The sequence below is a fragment of the Alexandromys fortis genome, unplaced genomic scaffold (genome assembly GCF_014885135.2).
Source record: "Alexandromys fortis isolate MF-2015 unplaced genomic scaffold, M_Fortis_MF-2015_v1.1 scaffold_155, whole genome shotgun sequence".
NCBI classification, from domain to species: Eukaryota; Metazoa; Chordata; class Mammalia; order Rodentia; family Cricetidae; genus Alexandromys; species Alexandromys fortis.
The window spans coordinates 3050876-3071481 of record NW_026068052.1 but is presented as its reverse complement, the minus strand read 5'-3'; the positions used below and the strand labels follow the sequence as shown (position 1 = coordinate 3071481).

The 20606-nt window shown below is 39.1% G+C and overlaps 1 protein-coding gene across 3 annotated transcripts in view; it reads right to left on the bottom strand.

Annotated features, from left to right (window-relative positions):
- The window catches only part of Ophn1 (oligophrenin 1), a 326280-nt gene that overhangs the window by 208054 nt on the left and 97620 nt on the right, over positions 1-20606 (bottom strand). For all 3 annotated transcript variants that reach the window (XM_050119716.1, XM_050119714.1, XM_050119715.1), the window contains 2 exons: positions 18948-19043; positions 4023-4084 (listed from right to left, as the gene is read on the bottom strand). In XM_050119716.1, coding sequence (XP_049975673.1) covers positions 4023-4084; positions 18948-19043 — 158 coding nt within the window. The remainder of the gene's footprint in view (positions 1-4022; positions 4085-18947; positions 19044-20606) is intronic.

Sequence of the window (20606 nt, the reverse complement as noted above, 5' to 3'; positions counted from 1 at the left end):
GGGACAAAAAAAAAAAAAAAAAAACATGTGCTGCCCTATACAGAGTTCTTACTTTACACACGGACCACTACTTAAAATAAAAATTGTTCAATCACTATTTCCAGATTTGGGTACCAACTAGGTCTGGGTTGGGGCCATGAATAATGTCCCAAGAAATATGGATGGTGCTGATCTAGAGACCACATAAAAACATTGTCTCTTGTTGAAGGATGACTTTTTTTGGTTGTTTTGTTGTTGCTTTTGTTTTGTTTTGTTTTAAAAAGGATTTCATGTACCACAAGCTGGCCTAGAATTCTCCATGAAGCCAAATATTCCCTTGAATTTCTGATCTTCCTGCTTCAAACTTCTTTCCTGGAATCTGGGAGTGCAGACTTGTTTGTATTACCACATTCAGGTCAAGATTATATTCAAAACCATTAAAATGATTAGAATCCAAAAATAAAAAAAATCTTAGGTACAAACCTAGAAATATACATGAAAGACCTTCATAAATAAGTTATAAAACACTGATGAAATACAAATAAGAGTAGTAAACAGAACGATGACCCACATTCCCAGACACAAACAGCCATCATTTTTAAGATAACAGCTTCCACAGCTGGATCTAGAGATTCAGTGTTATCCCAATAAAAAATGTTAGTAACTTACTTTGTGGATACTAACAAACTGACTCTACAGTTTATACCTTATTTCAAGGCTTACTACAAAATTATAGCAATGAACACAATATGGAAATGGAGAAAAGTAAAAGAATTCATACATGAAACAGAAATAAAGGAAAAAAAGGGAAGCATTTGCATTGAGGAAAGATAATCTTTTAAGAAATAGTCGTGGGGGAAAGTCCATAAGTCCTCAGTCCTAGACAAAGAACTACTGGTAACTAAGGAACAAGAGAATTAGTCTTCTCCAGAAAAAGAGCACACTAAGTTGAACCAATGGTCATCCCTGACAACAGACATGCAAGTAACATTATATAAACTAAGCAGGTTGCACGTATGAATATATATTCATATAAATTACTATAATTCATATATGCATTAAAAGGTCATGAATTTAAAAGGGAACAATTGGGGGATATATGGAAAGATTTGGAGGGATGAAAGGAATGGAGAAATGTTGTAACTATTATCTCAAAAATTTTTAAATTAATTGAAAAAAATAAGGCTAAGCAAGCCAATAAGGAGAAATCTTCCATGGATTCTGCATCAGTTCCTGCCTCCAGTTGCTCACCTGGTTTGAATTCCTGCCTTGACTTTCCTTGGTCGATTGTGATTCAAAATATGATAACGAAATAAAGCCTTTCCTTGGTCCCCCAAAATAAATTGCTCTAACAAGGCAAGCTAAAAAGAAAATAAAAGTATACAACTAGTAAAAGGAGCCATACTATTGCACTTTTCAGATATGATAGTATAAATTATATATGCCAAAATTCTACCAGAAAACTTCAAGAAATGATAACAAATTCAACAAGATTGATAGAACACAAAATCAGCTTGCAAAAATCAATACCTTTTCTATACAATACCAATAGAAATACAGAGCAGACCATGAGACACAATACCATTCACAATAGCCTCAACAGAAATAAACTATCTAGGAATAAACCTAACCATGGAGCTAAAGTTCCTTTCCAATGAAAACTTTACATTTCTGAAGAAAGAGATAGAGAATGACACTAGAAAATGAGAAAGCACCCCATATTCATAGATAGGTAGATTAGTATTGTGAAAAATAATCATTTTACCAAAAGCCATTTACAGATTCAATGCAATCCCAATCAAAATCCCCATATTATTTATAACAGAAATAGAAAAATCTATCTTGAAATTAATATGAAACCACAAAAGACCCCATATAATCAGAACAGTCCTTAGCAAAACAAACAATGCTGGAGAAATTGCCATTTCAGATCCCAAAATATACTACAGAACCATAATAATAAAAGGACTTATGGTGCTGGCCAAAACAAACATATAGACCAATGGAAAAAAACTGAAGACCCAAACATGAGTACAGATAATGTCAGCAATTTAATATTTGACAAAGGTGCCAAAAACACACTAGAAAAAAGAAAACATCTTCAATAAATGATACTGGAAAACCTGGAATTACACAAGAAGGAGAATGAAATTAGATCTGTATCTGTCATCTTTCACAAAAACTAACTCCAAATGGATCAAAGACCTAAGCCTAAATCCTCAAAGATTGGAACTGCTAGAAGAGAATGCAGACAGTAGTGATACCATAAAGGTCTAGGAAAGGATTTCCTGAAAAGGATCCATTTGTCCAAGAATTAAGGCCAACAATTGACAAGCTAGACTTAATAAAAAGTAAAAGCTTCTGCTTCTGCATGAAGAGGAGGCCCACAAAATAGACTGAAAAGAATCTTTGCCATCTGTGTATCTGATGGAGGATTAATATCCAGACTATATTAAGAATTAAAAAAAAGAAAGCATGAAAACCACAAATGACCCATTCAAACAAAATGATCCTGGGATGGTCATCATACCCAGCAACTAGGGAAATACAAATGACAACAACATCAATTTCACCTTACCCTAGTCAGAATGCTAAAGATAAACAAAACAACCAACAACAAATACTGAAGTTGTGGTGGAGAAAAGGGGACCACTGGATGCGCACATAGTAAAAAATTAAACTAAAGATTTTTAATCCTTCCAAAATTATCTAAAAATGGATCACAAACCTAAATGTACCAAACACCTAAGAAATTTCAGAATAAGTTAGATGACCTTACATTTCATGGTGACTTTTTTAGACTCCAAAAGCAAGATCTATGAAGAAAAAACACAGTTAAGAGCATTGACTGATCTTCCAAAGGACCCCAGTTCAATTCCCAGCACATATGTGCTGACTTACAACCATATGTAAATTCAATTCCAGGGAATTTCTCTTCTGGCCTCTACAGGTATCAGGCACTCATATGAAACACAAACATACATGCAGACAAAACAGCCATATACAGAAAAATTATTTTAAAGAAAAAATGATAAATTGAGCTTCGATAATGTAGTTCTATTCTGCAAAAGACACTTGTCTACTTCACTGGACGTGGGATCCAATAAGAAAACAACTCTGGGTACATCTCTGGCAATGTTTTGTAGAAGGATTAATTGAACAGAGGAAAATAATCTCCCAAAGTGGTGAACTGGTTATAAAGAAGTCTTGGGGAAAGGCTGCTCACAGTCACTTAACTGCTAGTGAATGTAATGGTCTGCTCTGTCCCTTTAAAAAGACAAGGAATGCCCACTCCCTCCCTGTCTGCCCAGGTAAACTGATCTTCAGTTTCCAGCCTGAGTCCTTCCTTTTCCATCTCCCTCTCAAATAGGCAGCTTCTGTCTCTCCCCACTTCTCCCCTTCCCCCTTCTGTTTCTCTCTCTCTCTCTCCCTCCCTCCTCTTCTTCTTTCTCTCCTTCCCTTCCATAACCCACTAAATAAATACCCAACCTCACTCTGTATTGTATGCCTATCTGTCTGTCTCTTGCCTGCTGCATGGCTCCCTGCCCATGATGAGCCACCTTCGGAGACCTGCAGTGTGGTCTCATGGCATGCCCATTCATCTGTCTCTCCTCATGTCTTGCTGCCCCTCATGGCCTACTTCAGCCACATGGAGAACTGTGCCATCCCTGCCTGGGACTGGCTGCTCTCGGGACCTGCTGCCCACTGCAGCCACTGGTATCTGCAGCATTTTACTTTCACCATTACATTGGTGCCATGACTCAGATTGAACACATCTACCCTGTTGTTGCTGTGCCTGCCATCCTTTGGTGATAGTAAAAACAAAGTTTGTGGCCTTCCAACATGGACTGAAGACTAGAAACTCTCAATGCAGTATNTTGATTGAACAGCTACTAGGTTTCCAGCCTCTCTGATGTGAACAGAGCCATTGTTGAACTAGATGTCCCATATAGCAGAAGTTAATCTAATACATTCCCTTTAAATATATACTTACCCAATTGGTTCTGTTCCTTTACAGAACCCTTACTAATACAGTGACCTACCATCATCATCCTCTCATTTTCTACTTCATTGAGCAATTCAGCAAATTCCTTGAATGATTCCGCTAACAAGAGAGAATAAAAAATAAAGTAAATTAGTAATGGTGCATATTGATGAGCAGGCAAAGATTTATGCAACTTGAAGTAGAGACCAGTGCCTTAATCTCACAGAGCCACTAGAGAATGACATGAAATCTAAGGTAAACAGAGGTAAAGGAGAGGTTAAGTACCCACTGACTATTATTTCTTTTCTTTTTCTTTCCTTTTTTGCTAATGCCCAACTAGAGAGATATTTCACAACTAACATTGTATTTAATCCACTTTATCACACTTGAAAATGTCTGGGGCTTCTCTAATTGTATGGACAAACAAGACTGTTAGGATTGTAGCTCAAGGTGATGCTAGGCTACACAGTGAGATCAGGTCAACCTGAGCTGAGCTACAGGATCTCAATCTGTCACCAAAAAAAAAAAAAAAAAAACCCAAGATATGAAAGTTCCTTAATCTTAGCCCTAAATCTATCTCCTTGCATTCTGTCAATTATTTTTACTGACTACCTGAGGACAGATTTTACAGGACCACAGAACGGATAAGCAAGGAACTAACTTCTAAATTAGAAAAAAAAACATCAGATAGAGCATTAGATAATAAGAATTTTACTTTAGTAAACAATACAGAGAAAGAGAAGAAACACAAAGTCTAGAGAGAAGAAGGCCTGGATTGAAAGCCTTTTTCCCATCATTTTCTTCCTGAGTAGCTTTGTGTAAATGACTTGAACCCTCTGAGCTTCAGCTGCCTTACTTATCAACAGGCATGATCATATCTACTTTAGTGTTTCATTCTTCATAGGAAAGAAATTATGCTGTGAATGTGGAGTATGCATACAAAGTAGATAACACTAACATCTCTCCCCTTCTGCAGTCAACTCTCCCACTTACTGGCAGTGTGCTAGCCATTCAATTCTCTGTCCTGGATTTCAATTTCTCCATACACACAAGAGAAATAAATCTTCCTTGTGTCTTCAAATTCCCCAACTCCCCACTACAGGCATTCAGTACATTCTCAGAACATATGGAAGCCTGGGCAAACAAATGTGTCCAGATATTTATTTATTTATTTATTTATTTGGTTAGTTAGTTAGCTAGTCAGTTTCTCACTATATAGCTGGGACTGGCCTGACTAAAGCTCTTGAGTGATAGACAGGATTTCTACCATATCCAGTCCCTAAATTAGTGCTTTTTAAGCAAAAAAGATTCCTTCCAAAATATATTGACTATTTCAGAATGCATTATTTAATTTTCACAAAGTTGTAGATTTCAAAACTTGCTGTTATTGGTAGCTAATCTACTGTGATCACATTTATTGAAGCCTATTTTCTGATTTATTATACAGTCACTTGAAGAATATACCATATATGCTTGAAAAGAATATCCTCGGCACTTCTGGGGTGGAGGACAAAAGAGAACACCAGGTCTCCTGGAACTGGACTTAGAAACAGTTGTAACCCCCCATATGGACACTCGTTATGGAACCTAGCCATCAACTGGGAAAATGCTCCCATAAGATCCTACTTTAAGGCATTTTCTTTATAGGTGACTGATGTGGGAGGGCCCAGATCACCATGGGTGGTTCCACTCCTGGGCTGGTAGTCCTGGGTTCTATACGAAAGCAGGCTGAGAAAGCCATGAGGAGCAAGCCAGTAAACAGCACTCCTCTATGGCTTCTATATTAGCTCCTCCCTCCAGGTAGCTGCCCTGTTGGGATTCTCATCCTAATTTCCTTCAATGATGAACAGCAATATAAAAGTATAAGCCAAATAAACCCTTTCCTCCTCTTCTTGCTTTTTGGTCATGGTGTTTCAAAGCAGCAATAGAAACCCTAAGAAAAGTTGGTATCAGGGACTTGAGTATTGCTTGTGATTCACCTGACCATATTTTTGCTTGGAGGAATATGAAATAATTTGGGATACTAAGCAAGGATTAATGGCCATGCTAATAGGAGCATAGAAGACAGTGGGGGTGATTAAAGAGTGGGGATCCAGAAGAGCTTCCAGAGGAGAAGAATATTAGCATGTGACCTAGACATCATTCTTGTGACAGTTTGGCAAAAAAAAAAAAAAATGTAGCTGCTGTCTTCCCTTGTGCAGAAAAATTGCCTGAGGATAAATTGAAGAGTTATGGATTAAGAGCTTTGACAGAGAGAATTTTCAGATAGCCTAGTTTTAACTGTGTTGATTGGTTACTAACGGCCATGCTTATGAAAATCTGTAATGAAAAGGAGGAAGCTAAACACTGAAAAATACAAGATGTACAGTTTGAGAAAAAATGGGGCACCAGGAATTATAAACAAATTAAATCAAAACCTAATGCTAAATGGAATAAAGGCAGTGGTGACCTCAGAGGAAGACCCCACCCAGTTAAGCTTCCAACTTGTGGAAGGGAATTTAAGAAAATCTTAGGGCCCGGTGTGGTAGTAGTCCCAGCACTTGGAAGATGGAATCTGACAGGTCTCTGAGTTCAAGGCCAGCCTAGGTCTACAGAGCAAGTTCCATGACAGCCAAGATTAGGCAATGAATGACACACTGACAACATAAAGCTGATGGAAATGTATTTGAATGAGGGGCCCATGTTCTAGCCCTAGAATGCAGCACAACTTGGCAGCTTTGGCCAAGTGGTTCTAGTTTTAGAGTCAAGAATACAAAGGAACCATGGAATCTTCCTCCATGGCTAAAAAAAATTGTTGAAATCAGGCATGTGTCAGGGGCATCCCTGCATGAAGACTAGAGAAGTCATTTCATGAAGGTATAAAGGCGAAGCCTGTATTGCCTTGGAGATCTCAAGATGTTGAAGAAGCCAGAGCCTTGGGATACCTGCTGAAAAGAGCTGCCAATAGAGAATGTGATCAGCCCAAGAGAAAGTGTATTGCTGTGTTAACAAAGGTGAAAGGAGTTGGAAATTTGAAGAGCACTTATTGTCACACATGAACATAAAGAGTTTGGTGCTTAACCAGCTGGTTTTCAGTCTTTCTTTGGTCCAGTATTTCCTCACCATGCTCTCTTTCCTAAGTTTTGGAATGGTAATGTATGTCTTGTGCCATTATATGTTAGAAGTATGAGATTCGCTTTTTGATTTCTATTTTTTGTGTTTTTTATTGATTTTTATTGAGCTCTACATTTTTCTCTGCTCCCATCCATGCCTCTCCCCTTCCCCCTTCAACCCTCACCCAAGGTCACCATGCTCCCAAATTACTCAGGAGATCTTGTCTTTTTCTACTTCCCATGTAGATTAGATCCATGTATGTCTCTCTTAGTGTCCTCATTATTATCTAAGTTCTCTGGGATTGTTGTTTGTAGGCTGGTTTCCTTTGTTTTATGTTTAAAAACCACCTATGATTGAGTACATGTGATAATTGTCTTTCTGTGTCTGGGTTACTTCACTCAAAATAATGTTTTCTAGCTCCATCCATTTTCCTGCAAAATTCAAGATGTCATTTTTTCTGCTGTGTAGTACTCCATTGTGTAAATGTACCACATTTTCCTTATCCATTCTTCACTTGAGAGACATTTATGTTGTTTCCAAGTTCTGGCTATGACAAACAATTCTGCTATGAACATAGTTGAGCACATGTCATTGTGGCATGATTGAGCATCCTTTGGATATATACCCAAAAGTGGTATTGCTGGGTCTTGAGGAAGGTTGTTTCCTAAATTTCTGAGAAATAGCCACACTGGCATCCAAAGGGGCTGTACTAGCTTGCATTCCCACCAGCAATACAGAAGTGTTCCCTTTTCCCCACAACCTCTCCAGTATAAGTTGGCATCAATGTTTTTGATGTTGGCCATTCTTATAGGTCTAACATGGAATCTCAAAGTTGTTTTGATTTGCATTTCTCTGATGACTAAGGATGTTGAACATTTTCTTAAGTGTCTTTCAGCCATTTTGATTTTACAGGGGATTACATTTAGGAGATTGCAAGAGTCTCACAAGAGACTTTGAACTTTGGAATCTTAAATAGTGCTAATACTGTTATAGACTATGGAGATCTTTGAAGTTGGATTTAATCCATTTTGTATTATGCTATGGGCTCAAGTCTTTGGGGGCCAGGGAGTGGAATATGGTGGATCTGAATGAAAATAACCCCCCTAAAGGGAGCAGCATTATTAGAAAGTGTGGCCTTGGAGGAAGTGTCAACTGAGGGTGGGCTTTAAGGTTTCAGAATCTCAAGCCAGGGACAGTGGCTTACTCTCTCTTCCTGCTGCCTGCCAATCCAGACAGATGTAGAACTCTGGACTCCTTTTCCAGCACAATGTCTGCCTACACACTGCCATGCTTCCTGTCATGACAATAATGGACTAAACCTCTGTTGGACCCAATTAAATGCATTCCTTGTTAAGAGTTGCCATGGTTGTGGTGTCTCTTCACAGCAACAGAAATCTAACTAAGATAGTCTTTGTTGAACTGTTATGTATGTATTTGAGGGTGTGCCTTCAATACTTAGCTAGGCAATTTACAATTCTATTCCAGCCTCCACTTGCTGCTTGCCCAAAGACTCAAGTCATCTAAAAGTTGGGGAACAGGGCTTTCTCAGTTCTCTTTTAGATAAATACAAACAGTGAGCATGTCCAAAGCTCTATATATGTGCATGGCCCAGAGATTTTCAGAGCTCTCAAAGGTGCTTATTCTTCTTTTACCTTTTATGAGTACTGTCCCGCAATTTGCTTGCTGTTTTAGTCTTTCTACTGCCTGCAGTAACTGGAGTTCTAAACAACTACCATTGAGTATTTTCTTTTTATGTGCATTAAAAATTGGTAAAATATATTTTGACCATGTTTCTTCCCTCCCCCAATTCTTCACTGACCCTCCCAACCTCCCTATCCACCCAATTTTATTTTTAAAATACTCTGGAAAAAAAAACTTTGAAACAATCAAGCTCTGAGTCATTTCAAATAAGACAAGCTGTAGAAGTCATAATTCCCAGAACTGGGGAAATTGAAAAATTAAATGGCTTCAAAAAATAGTGGTTTTCACATGTTCTAGGATTATGCAATTAGTTTACAAAGTTACCGAAGATCGTTTTTTTAAATCAGTAGGAACACACACCAAGATAAAATGCCACAAAGTTCATTGCTGTTTCAAATATTAACCCATTTTTAAAAGTAGCCATGCTCTATTTGTTGCAGTATTCATTTGGATAAAATTCTGTGTGAATAAAAAGTTGATGATGCAAATGGTTTTAGAGAAGATCGTATTTTGAGGGTGACATCTCCATCAGGTGCTACTGAGGCCATGCGATCAGAGTTTTAAAAGATCACTCTGAACCTAGGTTTTATACATTCTACGCAAGCACTCTACCCCAAGTGAGCTACATCCTCTGCCCAAGTCCTACTTCCCTTTTATGATTTGTTTGGTTTTGTGCTTTTGAAAAAAAAATCTCACTCTGAAGCCCAGGGTGTCCTAAAATTTGATGTAATTCTGTCACAATCTGCCAAGTACTTGGATTATAAGCATGTATTACCATATCCAGCTTGATCCCTCTTTTCTCTTGAAGAGGAGAGCTCTCCTGTATCCTATGCAGGCCTTGAACTCACTATATAGACAAGGATAGGCTTCAACTCTTGATCTTCTGCCTCCATATCCCAAGTTCAGTATTATAGGCATGCATTTATCACACGAGGCTCTTGAACCTTACTTTCAATTAATAAGGTATTCAATAATTTCTGAATTAATTCAAAGTTAAGTTGCTGAGTCAAGAAGACCCCATCTGGGAATGGTGACACAGGCTATTATTACTGGGGAGATAGGATTGCGACTTTGAGGTCAGTGTTAGCTATGTGAGCAAAAGCTCCCAGAAACAAATAGCCCCTTCAACTGAACCTTCAGTTGACAGTGCAAAGTTTAGAACAGTGGCAAGTTCAGAACCAAATTATCTTGGACTAGTATTAGCCCTCGTCCTGGTCATTTATTGTAGTCCTCTCTATCTGACCTAAAAGCTTTGTGAGCATTGGGTAAATCAATTGGTAAAAACAGAGCACTCATTTTGTAACCATCCACAGAGCCAGAGACACTCAGGCCTAGAAGAGACGTCCCATCATTTAGCCCACCTACGTAGTACTCCCACCAATGAAGATACCTTGATTTATAACTTTATGTGCTACTACTATAAAACCTTTCTGAAACTGCTTCCATACTGGGACACAGAAATTGGAGTAACCTAATTCTGTATTCCCAGGCTGTGGTCACTCCTATCTGGATCCAGAATAAACTATTTCTTAGCCACCTTGAGGTAAAAGTTATGAGTTGTGTTTATTAGTCATCTATTTCTTCCTTCCTTCCATCCTTTCTTTTTCACTTCCTTTCTTTCTAAATAATGAGGTGCTGTCTCAAATGAATAAATATTTATAAAAGAAGTTCATTGTTCTTTATCTGACCTATAAAATTTTCTATAAATTTATTTGTTAAAAGTAGATTCCAGAATCTTACTGAGACATATGGCACGAGGCAAGAAATACCAGCAAAGTGAAGACAGCATCTGCATTCCAGATATTTATTATCCAAAAGTCTCATAGTTCTATTAATCATCTCTATTACTCCAACTAACCCGTTTCATTCTTTTTATTTTGGATGACAAGGTCTCACTATGTATCTCAGACTAGCCTTGAACTCACTATATAATCCAGACTTGTAGACCTACAAGAAAAATCCTGCCTTAGCATTCTCAATACTGGGCTCATAGGCGGCCACCAGCAGGCTGTGGTTTTTAGTCCTGAAGAAATTAGAACTTGAATGGCCAAGGACACAAAGCTGATGACATTGTCAGAAAGGGGTTGCATCTCAATGCTTATTGGACAGTTTTAAGAAAACAAGGTATCAGTAGAAACAGACAAAACTCCCACGCCTCTGGCTATTCATTTGGTCTCCAAATGGTGTTTTCTTCTCTTTGCACATTCTCATGTTCGCCTTTTATGTCTTACATCTGTCCTTTTCGCTAACGTTGAAAACGCTTCAAGTACAAAAGCAGTGTTTATTTCTAACTAAATAGGCATGTCTTACTGATACACTTTTAGTGGAACAGCATGAATAACTGCAGCACCTGATGAGAAGTAGCCAGGCAAATGCTTCACTGGAGTTAAAGGAAGAAAAAGAAGAGCTTTTGTAAGTGTAGCTCAAATTTAATTGTTCTTAATAATAAAAACCTAGAGTCAGATATAAGGGACTAAAAGCTGAGAGGTTAGTGAAGCAGTGCAGCCAGCTACTCGGGAGACCTTTTACCTCTACCGAATCCTCCGACTGAAGGGGCGATCCTGTCTACAAATCCTCAGGCTACATCTCCAAACTGCCCTGTCTCCTTCCACCTTATCTTCCTCTCTCTGCCCAGTCATATCACTCCTGTCTTCACCTCCCTAGTGCTGGGATTGAAGGCATGTAACTCCCAAATACTGGGATTAAAGGTGTGAGCCACCACTGCCTGACTCTGTTTCTCTTTGAGACTGGATTAATCTTGTGTAGCCCAGGGTGGTCTTGAACTCACAGAGATCCCTCTGCCTCTGTCCTCCTGGTGCTGGGATTAAAGGTGTGTGCCACCACTGCCTGGCCTCTAGGGTTAACTAGTGGCTTAGCTCTGCACTCTGATCTTCAGTCAAGCTTTCTTTATTAGGTCACAAACAAAATCTCACCACAAGTAAGGAGACCAGACCATCCTCTAGTGTGCTATTAGAAGAGTCACTAAAGAGAACTTCCTGCCCCGTCTGCAGATAAAAGAAATGATGACTAGGAAAATTGGCTACACAAGGGAAGGAAAATGTCCCGTGGAGCCAATCCCAGCGCGATCATCAACAACCACCATAAACATGGCTAGGGAAATTGTCACATTCTTCAATAATTTCAAGCTGCACCAAAATATTAAAATGAGACTCTGGAGGCTGGAGAGATGGCTCAGCTGTTAAGAGCACTGTCTGTTCTTCCAAAGGTCCTAAGTTCAATTCCCAGCAACCATATGGTGGCTCACAACCATCTGTAATAAGGTCTGGTGCCCTCTTCTGGCCTGCAGGCAAATGTGTAGGCAGAATATTGTATACATAATAAATAAATAATTAAAATAAATAAAATGAGACTCTGGCAAGAATTAACTATCTCTGGAAAATGTCAAGGAAGAAAAATATAAAGGTAGGGAAGATACCATACTGTATGTGTTTCAGATCTAATATTAATTTTTACCACCTTAACAATGAGAAAATAGAAGTTCAGTAAAACGAAGAAAAATGTCTAGGTTGAAATCAACACTGCCTTCCAAAAGCACCATAAATTTTCAATAATGTTGACAACATTGATCAAGTGATTTACAACTGCTTATACTCTTTTACCTACAAACTTCATTGGGAAAGGAAGCCTAAAAATAACTCTGACCCCAAGGGGAAAAGCTTTTAGAGCCAAGGTAAGCACTCATCATTATTAATGACGGTGAAAAATTAAAAATCATTAAAATGTAAACATGGCTACGAAATGATTAAGTGTATCTACTTAAAGAACCATTTTCCTTGCTTCTTAAAGAGAACATTACACAAAACTTTATGAATATAGTAAAATGTCTATGGTGTCATATTGTGTGAAACAAGCAGAATGTAAAAAATTTTAAGTAAGACAGACTGACTAAAAAACTTTTCCCTGGGGTTTTCTTTTTATTTATTTATTTATTATTTATTAAAGATTTCTGTCTCTTCCCCGCCACCGCCTCCCATATCCCTCCCCCTCCCCCAGCCAACTCCCCCTCCCTCATCAGCCCAAAGAGCCTACCGGGTTCCCTGCCCTGTGGGAAGGTCCAAGGTCCTCCCCCCTCCATCCTGGTCTAGTAAGGTGAGCATCCAAACAGCCTAGGCTCCCACAAAGCCAGTATATGCTGTAGGATGAAAACCCAGTGCCATTGTTCTTGACTTCTCAACAGTCCTCACTGTCCGCTATGCCTGGGGTTTTCAAAGAAAGAGAGAAATGTGAAGTTGGGTGGGTAAAGATGTGGGGGGAATCTGGGAGGTGCTGGAGAAGGTAAAAAATATCAAATATATTGTATGAAATTTTCAAAAATAATTTTTGTGTGTATATGAAATAAAATAAATTATATGTATAATATGATTGTAAACAAGTACAGAAAATTAAACTGAGATAAGAAAGGAAGGGAGAACTCAATGGTGGTTCTCTATGAAAAGGAAATATGTATAAATTTCTGAATCAAGATTAACTGATTTAAAATCCCACTTAATCAAGCCTTGAAAAGAAAAGAAGCTAGACACACAATAATCCCAGCACCGGGAAGGCAGAGGAAGGTGGTTCTCTATGAGTTCTAGGCCAGCCTACTCCACATCATGAATTCTTGGACAGACAAGGCTTTTTAATGAGACCCTGTCTCAAAACATTAACAACAACAATAGAAACAGTAACAGCAACAAGCCAGTCACAGTGAAGCATGTCTGTAATCCCAGCATTTAGAAAGCTAAAATCTGGGGACTGTCAGATTGAGGCCAATCTTGAATGTATAATGACAACTTTTCAAAAAGGCAGAAGGAAAGAGGAAAAAGAAAAGGAAGAGGAACTGTGGCTAACCTCCTCAGTCACTTTTCAAAGTGAAAGACACTTATGAGTGAGTACACATTATATTTGTCTTTTTGGGTCTGGGTTACCTCACTCAAATGATGTTTCTAGATCCATCCATTTGCCCACAAATTTAAAGATTTATTTTTTAATGCTGTATAGTATTCCATTGTGTAAATGTACCACATTTTCCTTATCTATTCTTCATTCAAGGGGCATTTAGGTTATATCCAGGTTCTGGCTATGACAAACAATGCTGCTATGAACATCGTTGTGCACATGTCTTTGTGGTATGATTGAGCATCCTTTGGATATATACCCAAAAGGGGTATTCCTTGGTCTTGAGGAAGGTTGTTTCCTAATTTTCTGAGAAATCACCATACTGATATCTGAAGCAGCTTGGCTGTACCAGCATGCACTCCCATTAGCAATGCAGGAGTGTTCCCTTTACCCCACATCCTCTCCAACATCAGTTGTCATCAGTGTTTTTTTTTTAATTGGCCGTTCTTACAGGTGTAAGATGGAATCTCAGAGTTGTTTTGATTTGCATTTCTCTGATGGCTAAAGACTTTGAGCATTCCCTTAAGTGTATTTCAGCCATTTTAGATTCTCAGATTAACCAAGACAATGGGGACGAGATAATCAAAGACAGGTGTGTAGAGTGTCTAAATAAATGTTAGCAATGTAAAAATCCTTGTCAATATTAAATCTCATTTATTTTTTTCTGTTATTTATTGAAGACTTGCATGTATATGACATATCCGATTCCATGAGTGCCTCTTTTTTTCTGTTAGTATGATCTAACACTGTGCCCATTTTCCTCGAGAACAATGAACAAAGGAGAGAATTATACACTGTCACTGAATGTCACCATAAACATTAACTCGTGCTGTGTAATAAGAAGAGTATATGAACTTAGCATAGTGACAAGCAACAATAAAAATGACTTCCTGGCACTGCTAGATTCCTGTAGGTTTCTGTGGTCTCCCTGATCGCTTTTGCCTGTGACACCTTTGTTTCTTAACATGTGGTTTATGATAGCCCTTTAACTCAGCTACCATTCGCTACCTCTCACTTGGCAACTTTATCAGCTCCCAGCTACCACCTGACTATTGCTGCAGCAGATATGTCCAACTGTTTTACACTATAAACCTTGCCATCTACGAAATTCCCGCCTGAGAGATGCGATATCGAATTTAGAAAAATTATGCAAGTTCAAAACATTGTATTGGGCTTCATTCATAGCTGTTCAGGGGTACTTATGAGCCTCTGGACTAAGTTGGGTATACCTGCAGAGATTATGACTCCGTAAACTAACTTTGGTTAAGGGAGACAGGAGAGTGACTTGGAGAATTCATGGGCTTGCTGTGTCCACTACACTTTTGTGTTTGTCATTTTCTAAGCTGGGATTTGTGGTAGTGTGTAAGGAAGTGGCAATGCTTCAGCAGCTGAGGTTGATGCTGTTTGGAGTCCTTGAGACAAAAATCTTGGGGACTTAATGGAAGTCTGTCGTTGGGAAGAAACAGTTGTTCCAGAAGCTGATGTAGCAGTGTTTGCCATGTCCTACTGGCCTTGAGTTGTACACTCTCTGCTTTACTGCAAGAATTTGTACAAGTCTAGTTAGGATGAAATAGTTAGACTGTTAGATTTTACATTGAATATGCAGAGGACCCAGAGTTCCATAATGGACTTTTAATGATAGATTTGAAGGGCAACTTGGTACATTTGCTCATAGTAGATGGCAGATATCTAGGTGCTGTGGTTTGACTGAAAATGGTCCCGTAGGCTCATGTATTTGAGTGCTTGGTTCTCAGCTGATGGGAAGGAGTAGGAGGTGTGGCCTTGTTGGAGGTGTGCCACTGGGGGGCGGGATTTGAGGGTTCAAAAGTCCACATCATTGCCTTTGCCAATTATAGTTTTCTTTTTCTCCCACAATCATTTCCTTAACCCACCATCCCAACACACTCTCCATTCCTCCCTCCCTGCCTGCCTGCCTGCCTGCCATACATATACTTGTGAACCAGCTACTGCTTCAGTACCATGCCTGCTTGTCCACTGCCATGCTCCCTGCCATGATGGTTATGGACTCGCCCTTTGAAACTGTAATTTCCAAATAGACTATTTCTTCTGTAAGTTGCCTTGATCATGCTGTCTTATCACAGTAATAGAAAAGTAAGTAAGACACGAGGAGAAATAAAAATGATTCTACAGCTCATGGAGAAATCCCAACTTCCCTGAAGCTTTGCTTGACGTTCAGCTCCAGGTCTTCCCCTGAACAGTCTGTGTTCAATGGGGAAAGCTCAAGGCCAAATAAGGGCATTTGTTTCCTCTCTAGCCTACAACATTTGTGCCTTCAGTTTGCGTTGGCCTTTTCCGCAGCTCGCATGGCTTCTAAGATGGATGCTACTTTTCTCAGTCCTGTGACAAAATATCGGATAAAAAGCTAGCTAGAGAAAGAAAGTTTATTCTCTATCTGTGCAGTTCACCATGGTGGGGACAGACTGAGCAATGCTTGAGGTAGCTTGTCACACGGCATCCACAGGAAGCAGAGAGAAATGAACATGCGTACAGAGTCCAGTTTCTCCTTTTTAGTAAGTCTAGGACCCAAGCCCATGGAATGGTGTTGCTCATGTTTACAGTGGGTCTTCTAACTCAGTTCTTCTAATCTAGATAACCCCTCACAGATACTCTATCTCTCTTTTTCTTGACACAGGGTTTCTCTGTGTTGCCCTAGCTGCCCTGGAACTCCCTTTGTAGATCAGGTTGACCTCGAACTCAGAGATCTGTCTGCCTCTGCCTCTGAAGTGCTGGGAATAAAGGGTTGTGCCACAAGTCTGGCTTCCTTACAGTTATTCTGAAAGGCTAACATAATCTAGATAACTCTTTCCAAGTATGTCCTGAAGCTTCTCTTCTGTATTTTTATAATCCTGTCAAACTGAACATATTAACCATCACAGAATTAGAAGTTTTTGGGGTTTCATGTCTGTTTCAGGTTCCAGGTTTGTGTATTAGGTGTGGGATGTTAGCAATGTTACTTGAACCTATTGAGCCTCCATTGTTCTCTTCTGTGAACTATGGAATATAATTTACCTCATAAGTCTATGTGGAATAAATAGAATAACCCATGTGGATTAGAATGTATGGAAATTATTTAGCTTGGTATCTGGCATATAGTTGCTAGTCAATAACAGAGCCAAAATAAATCTGGCTTTCCTTAATTTGGTCACAGCAATAAAAAAGTACTTATATACTCATCTTCTAGATTTAAAAAAATTAACATTCAAAAAGGTGAAACTGCTTGCCCAAGTAACACACTAAATAAGTTGTAGATCTGCAAGTCAAACTTAGGCTGTCGGCCTCCAGAGCCATTGATAATCTTAGTAAGTCAGGCTCTTGGACCAGGTCCTACCTGCATAAGTAGAAAGAAATCCAATCAGATTGTAATAACTCAAATACAAGTACCAACCTCACTAGGTTCACAACCACATTTAATTAAAATACTCATCAATGTTATTAATACAAAGGTATTTATCATGATACCATCTAAAATAGTGAAAACTATAAATAAGATGAACCCCAAAAGTAGCTAAGTAGAAAATAAGCTGTAATTATATCAAATATATAAATAAAATATACTAATGCTGATATATCTATTATTCTCATTTGGTAAACATGCATTCAGCAGCTAATGTATACCTAGCATTCTCTTAGGTGTTGGCAAAAGAGCAGTGGATGAAACAATGTCCTTGCTTTCTCATGAAACTTAGGAAGAAATTTAAATTTAAATGGAAAATTAAATTTTCTGTATAAAATGTTAAGTACAAATTATAAAATGTCACCATTTGAGCCTACTAAAAAAATATGTACACACACACACTTGAGACAGGATCTATATAGCCCAGGCTAGACTATGCAGCCAAGGATAAATTTGAACTTCTGATGCTCTGCTTCTGCCTTCCAAGAGCTGAGATTATAGATAGGTGTGTGCAACCCCTTACAATTTATGCAGTGCTGGGAATCAAATCTGGAGCTTCTTGCAGAGCTGAAAAGTACTCTACCAACTGAGCTATATCCCCAGTCTAAATTTTATATTCATTAAGAAGTAGTTTCCATGCGAAGAACATGGATATATGAGCGATCTATGCCTCCAATCCCAGCACTTGAGAGGCTGAGACTGGACAATCAAGGGTTCAAAGCCAGGGACCAGAGGGATGGTTCAGCAGTTAAAACCAGGTACTGTTCTTGCGGAGGACCTAACTGCGGTTCCCAGGACCCATGACCGATGCCTCCCAACCACCTCCAGCTGCAGGGGATCTGGCTCTCTGGCCTCTTCCAGCACTACACTCATCTGTCCATATCTACAGACAGATACATGTGGAAATACGCAATTAAAAACAAAATAACTCTTTTAAGTTCAGTGCCAGCCTGGGACACACAGCAACCTTGTCTCAAGAAAAAAAAAAAAGAAAAATCGTTTAAAGAAGATAGTAAGTATACGAGAAAATATTCAGAAGTTGATATACCAGTATGCCTAATATGCTACTATGGATGAATAGCACAGGTAATTGCATCCTTTATACATTTACAAATCATTCAAATTAGCTACAATGAGATTTTATCATAATGTTTTGTATTTTAATCCTTGGGACTATAAATGTAACTGCAAACATCACTTCTTTTTAGTAACAGTATTATCCCTCATAACAGCTGTGTGTTCATCGCTCTCATCTGGAAAATATTCTTTTTTTTGATACAGGGTCGCACTAGGCCTCACTGTTGCATCTTTGGCTGGCCCGAAGCTCACCATATAGACTAAGCTTGCATTGAACACAAAGAAATCCCTGTGCTAGGTCCCAATAAAATTTACATGCAAAAAGAGGTAGGGAGGGGCATTTGGCACAAGAGCCTTAGTTTGCTCAGGTCCTTGCTTTAATTCATGAGAATAAAAATAAACACAAAGGTCCTTTTACCTCCTGTTCAATGTCCTCTGTAATTGCTTTCAGAGAGATACTAACTGTAATTTCAGAAGACAGGAGTGTGGCTCAAAGGGAAACAGCTTGTCCAACATCTCACAGTCAACTTAGTAGATGGTTTAAAGAAAAGTCTCCCTTCAGGCTAGCCAGTGGCCTCAGTGGAGGTTCAGGAGACCCCTTCACTGCTTCTACATGAGGGGGAAATGTTAGTAAAAAGGATGTTTTCTTAGCATTCTTAAGCAGCCTCCTAGGGCCTTGAACTAGACCAAAAGGGATGAGGGGCACCCCCATGCTGCTCCGTATCCAGAAGAGAAGGGAATTACGTGGGGTCTGGGTGGCTTCCTGAGTTGCATGGCCACACGCTGCTGAAGACTTACCAATATTGATCTCATCATCGGTCAGAGTGTCCCCGATGAAATCAAACTGAAACGACTGCAGCGTCTGGGAAAACTTCTGGACCGCAGAAGAGTAATCTGCAAAGGAAGAGGGCAGGGGAGACGGTCAGCGCTGCTGTCCTACTCACGGGTACAGCACATGGGAAATACAGAGGGACCTCCGGCAAGCAGCAACTTGTATTCGAGGAAGTTAGGAAATTTTCATCAATACTTACTTCCAAAGCTTCCAGGTGTTTGTTCCCTACATGGGAGTCTGATGGAACAAAAGCTGTTTATAAAGTCACATATTCTTCTACAGGGCTACAAAAGTATTCTAATCGAGAGGTTGAGAAATCTTCATTAACTTTATTTCTTAATGTTCCCCACAAGGTTATAATAAAGGAGATCAAATGGCTGGACCTCTTAACTTATGCTTGCCAATAAAAGATGCCTCAAGCTCTTGAGCCATCTTGTAATGGACAATAGTGACAAAAAAATCAGTCTTGCTAATAACTGTGATAAAGACCGTCAAGGGTTTTTATATGGTTTTCTTGTCTGTCCTCTTCCTACCATATGCTTCCCCAACTATTTTAACATCTAAAAAAATTAAAGAAAAATTATAGTAATCCTAACAGTTTCACTCTTGTACGATACAGATGCTCACTCTCTCACAGAGCACACTCCAAGGATGTGCACTGTCATCACGTGACTGTCTTATGTCTGGGTCTTTGCCATCTATTAGGTTTAATCATGGCCTATTAGATCAACTCTCCTCTGAGGCACTCAAACTTCTGCCCCTTCTACATCACCCCTTTTGACAGCTGGAAATCAGTCAGAGTGGCTGCACCCCAAAATCCCTAATAACAGAGTGACCTCTGAGAGAAGGGATTGGGAGACTAGAAGTTGGACAGATTCCATGATAGGCAGAGAGATAGGGAAAAAAAAGCCCCAGTTAGGTAATAAAAATGGTTAACTTCTAAGACAGCAGGCTGAGACAAAAACCTAATGCCTTAAAACAAAGGCTTGCTAGGATTTTCTCCTCTAAGTATGGCCCCCTGCTGATGGACAGACTGATGAATTCAAGGCAAACCAGATGCCACAGCTGTGGGCCAATCAGTCACCCTGTCCTTGTTCAAGCTGACCAACCCTAAATTGGGAGAAAGACTCTAAAAACCCTAGCCATATCTAGGAGCACACACCTTTCTCCACAAAAGAACTCCTACAGCTGATAAACACCTTTAGTAATGTGGCAGGATACAAGATCAACTCCAAAAAATCAGTCGCCATATTATACACAAAGGATATGGGAGCAGAGAGGGAAATCAGAGAAGCATCACCTTTCACGATAGCCACAAATAGCATAAAATATCTTGGGGTAACTCTAACCAAGGAAGTGAAAGATCTATTTGACAAGAACTTTAATGCATTGAAGAAAGAAATTGAAGAGGATACCAGAAAATGGAAAGATCTCCCTTGCTCTTAGATTGGGAAAATCAACATAGTAAAAATGGCAATTCTACCAAAGGCAATTTATAGATTCAATGCAATCCCCACCAAGGTCCCATCAAAATTCTTCACAGATCTTGAGAGGACAATAATCAACTTTATATGGAAAAACAAAAAACCCAGGATAGTTAAAACAATCTTATACAATAAAGGAAC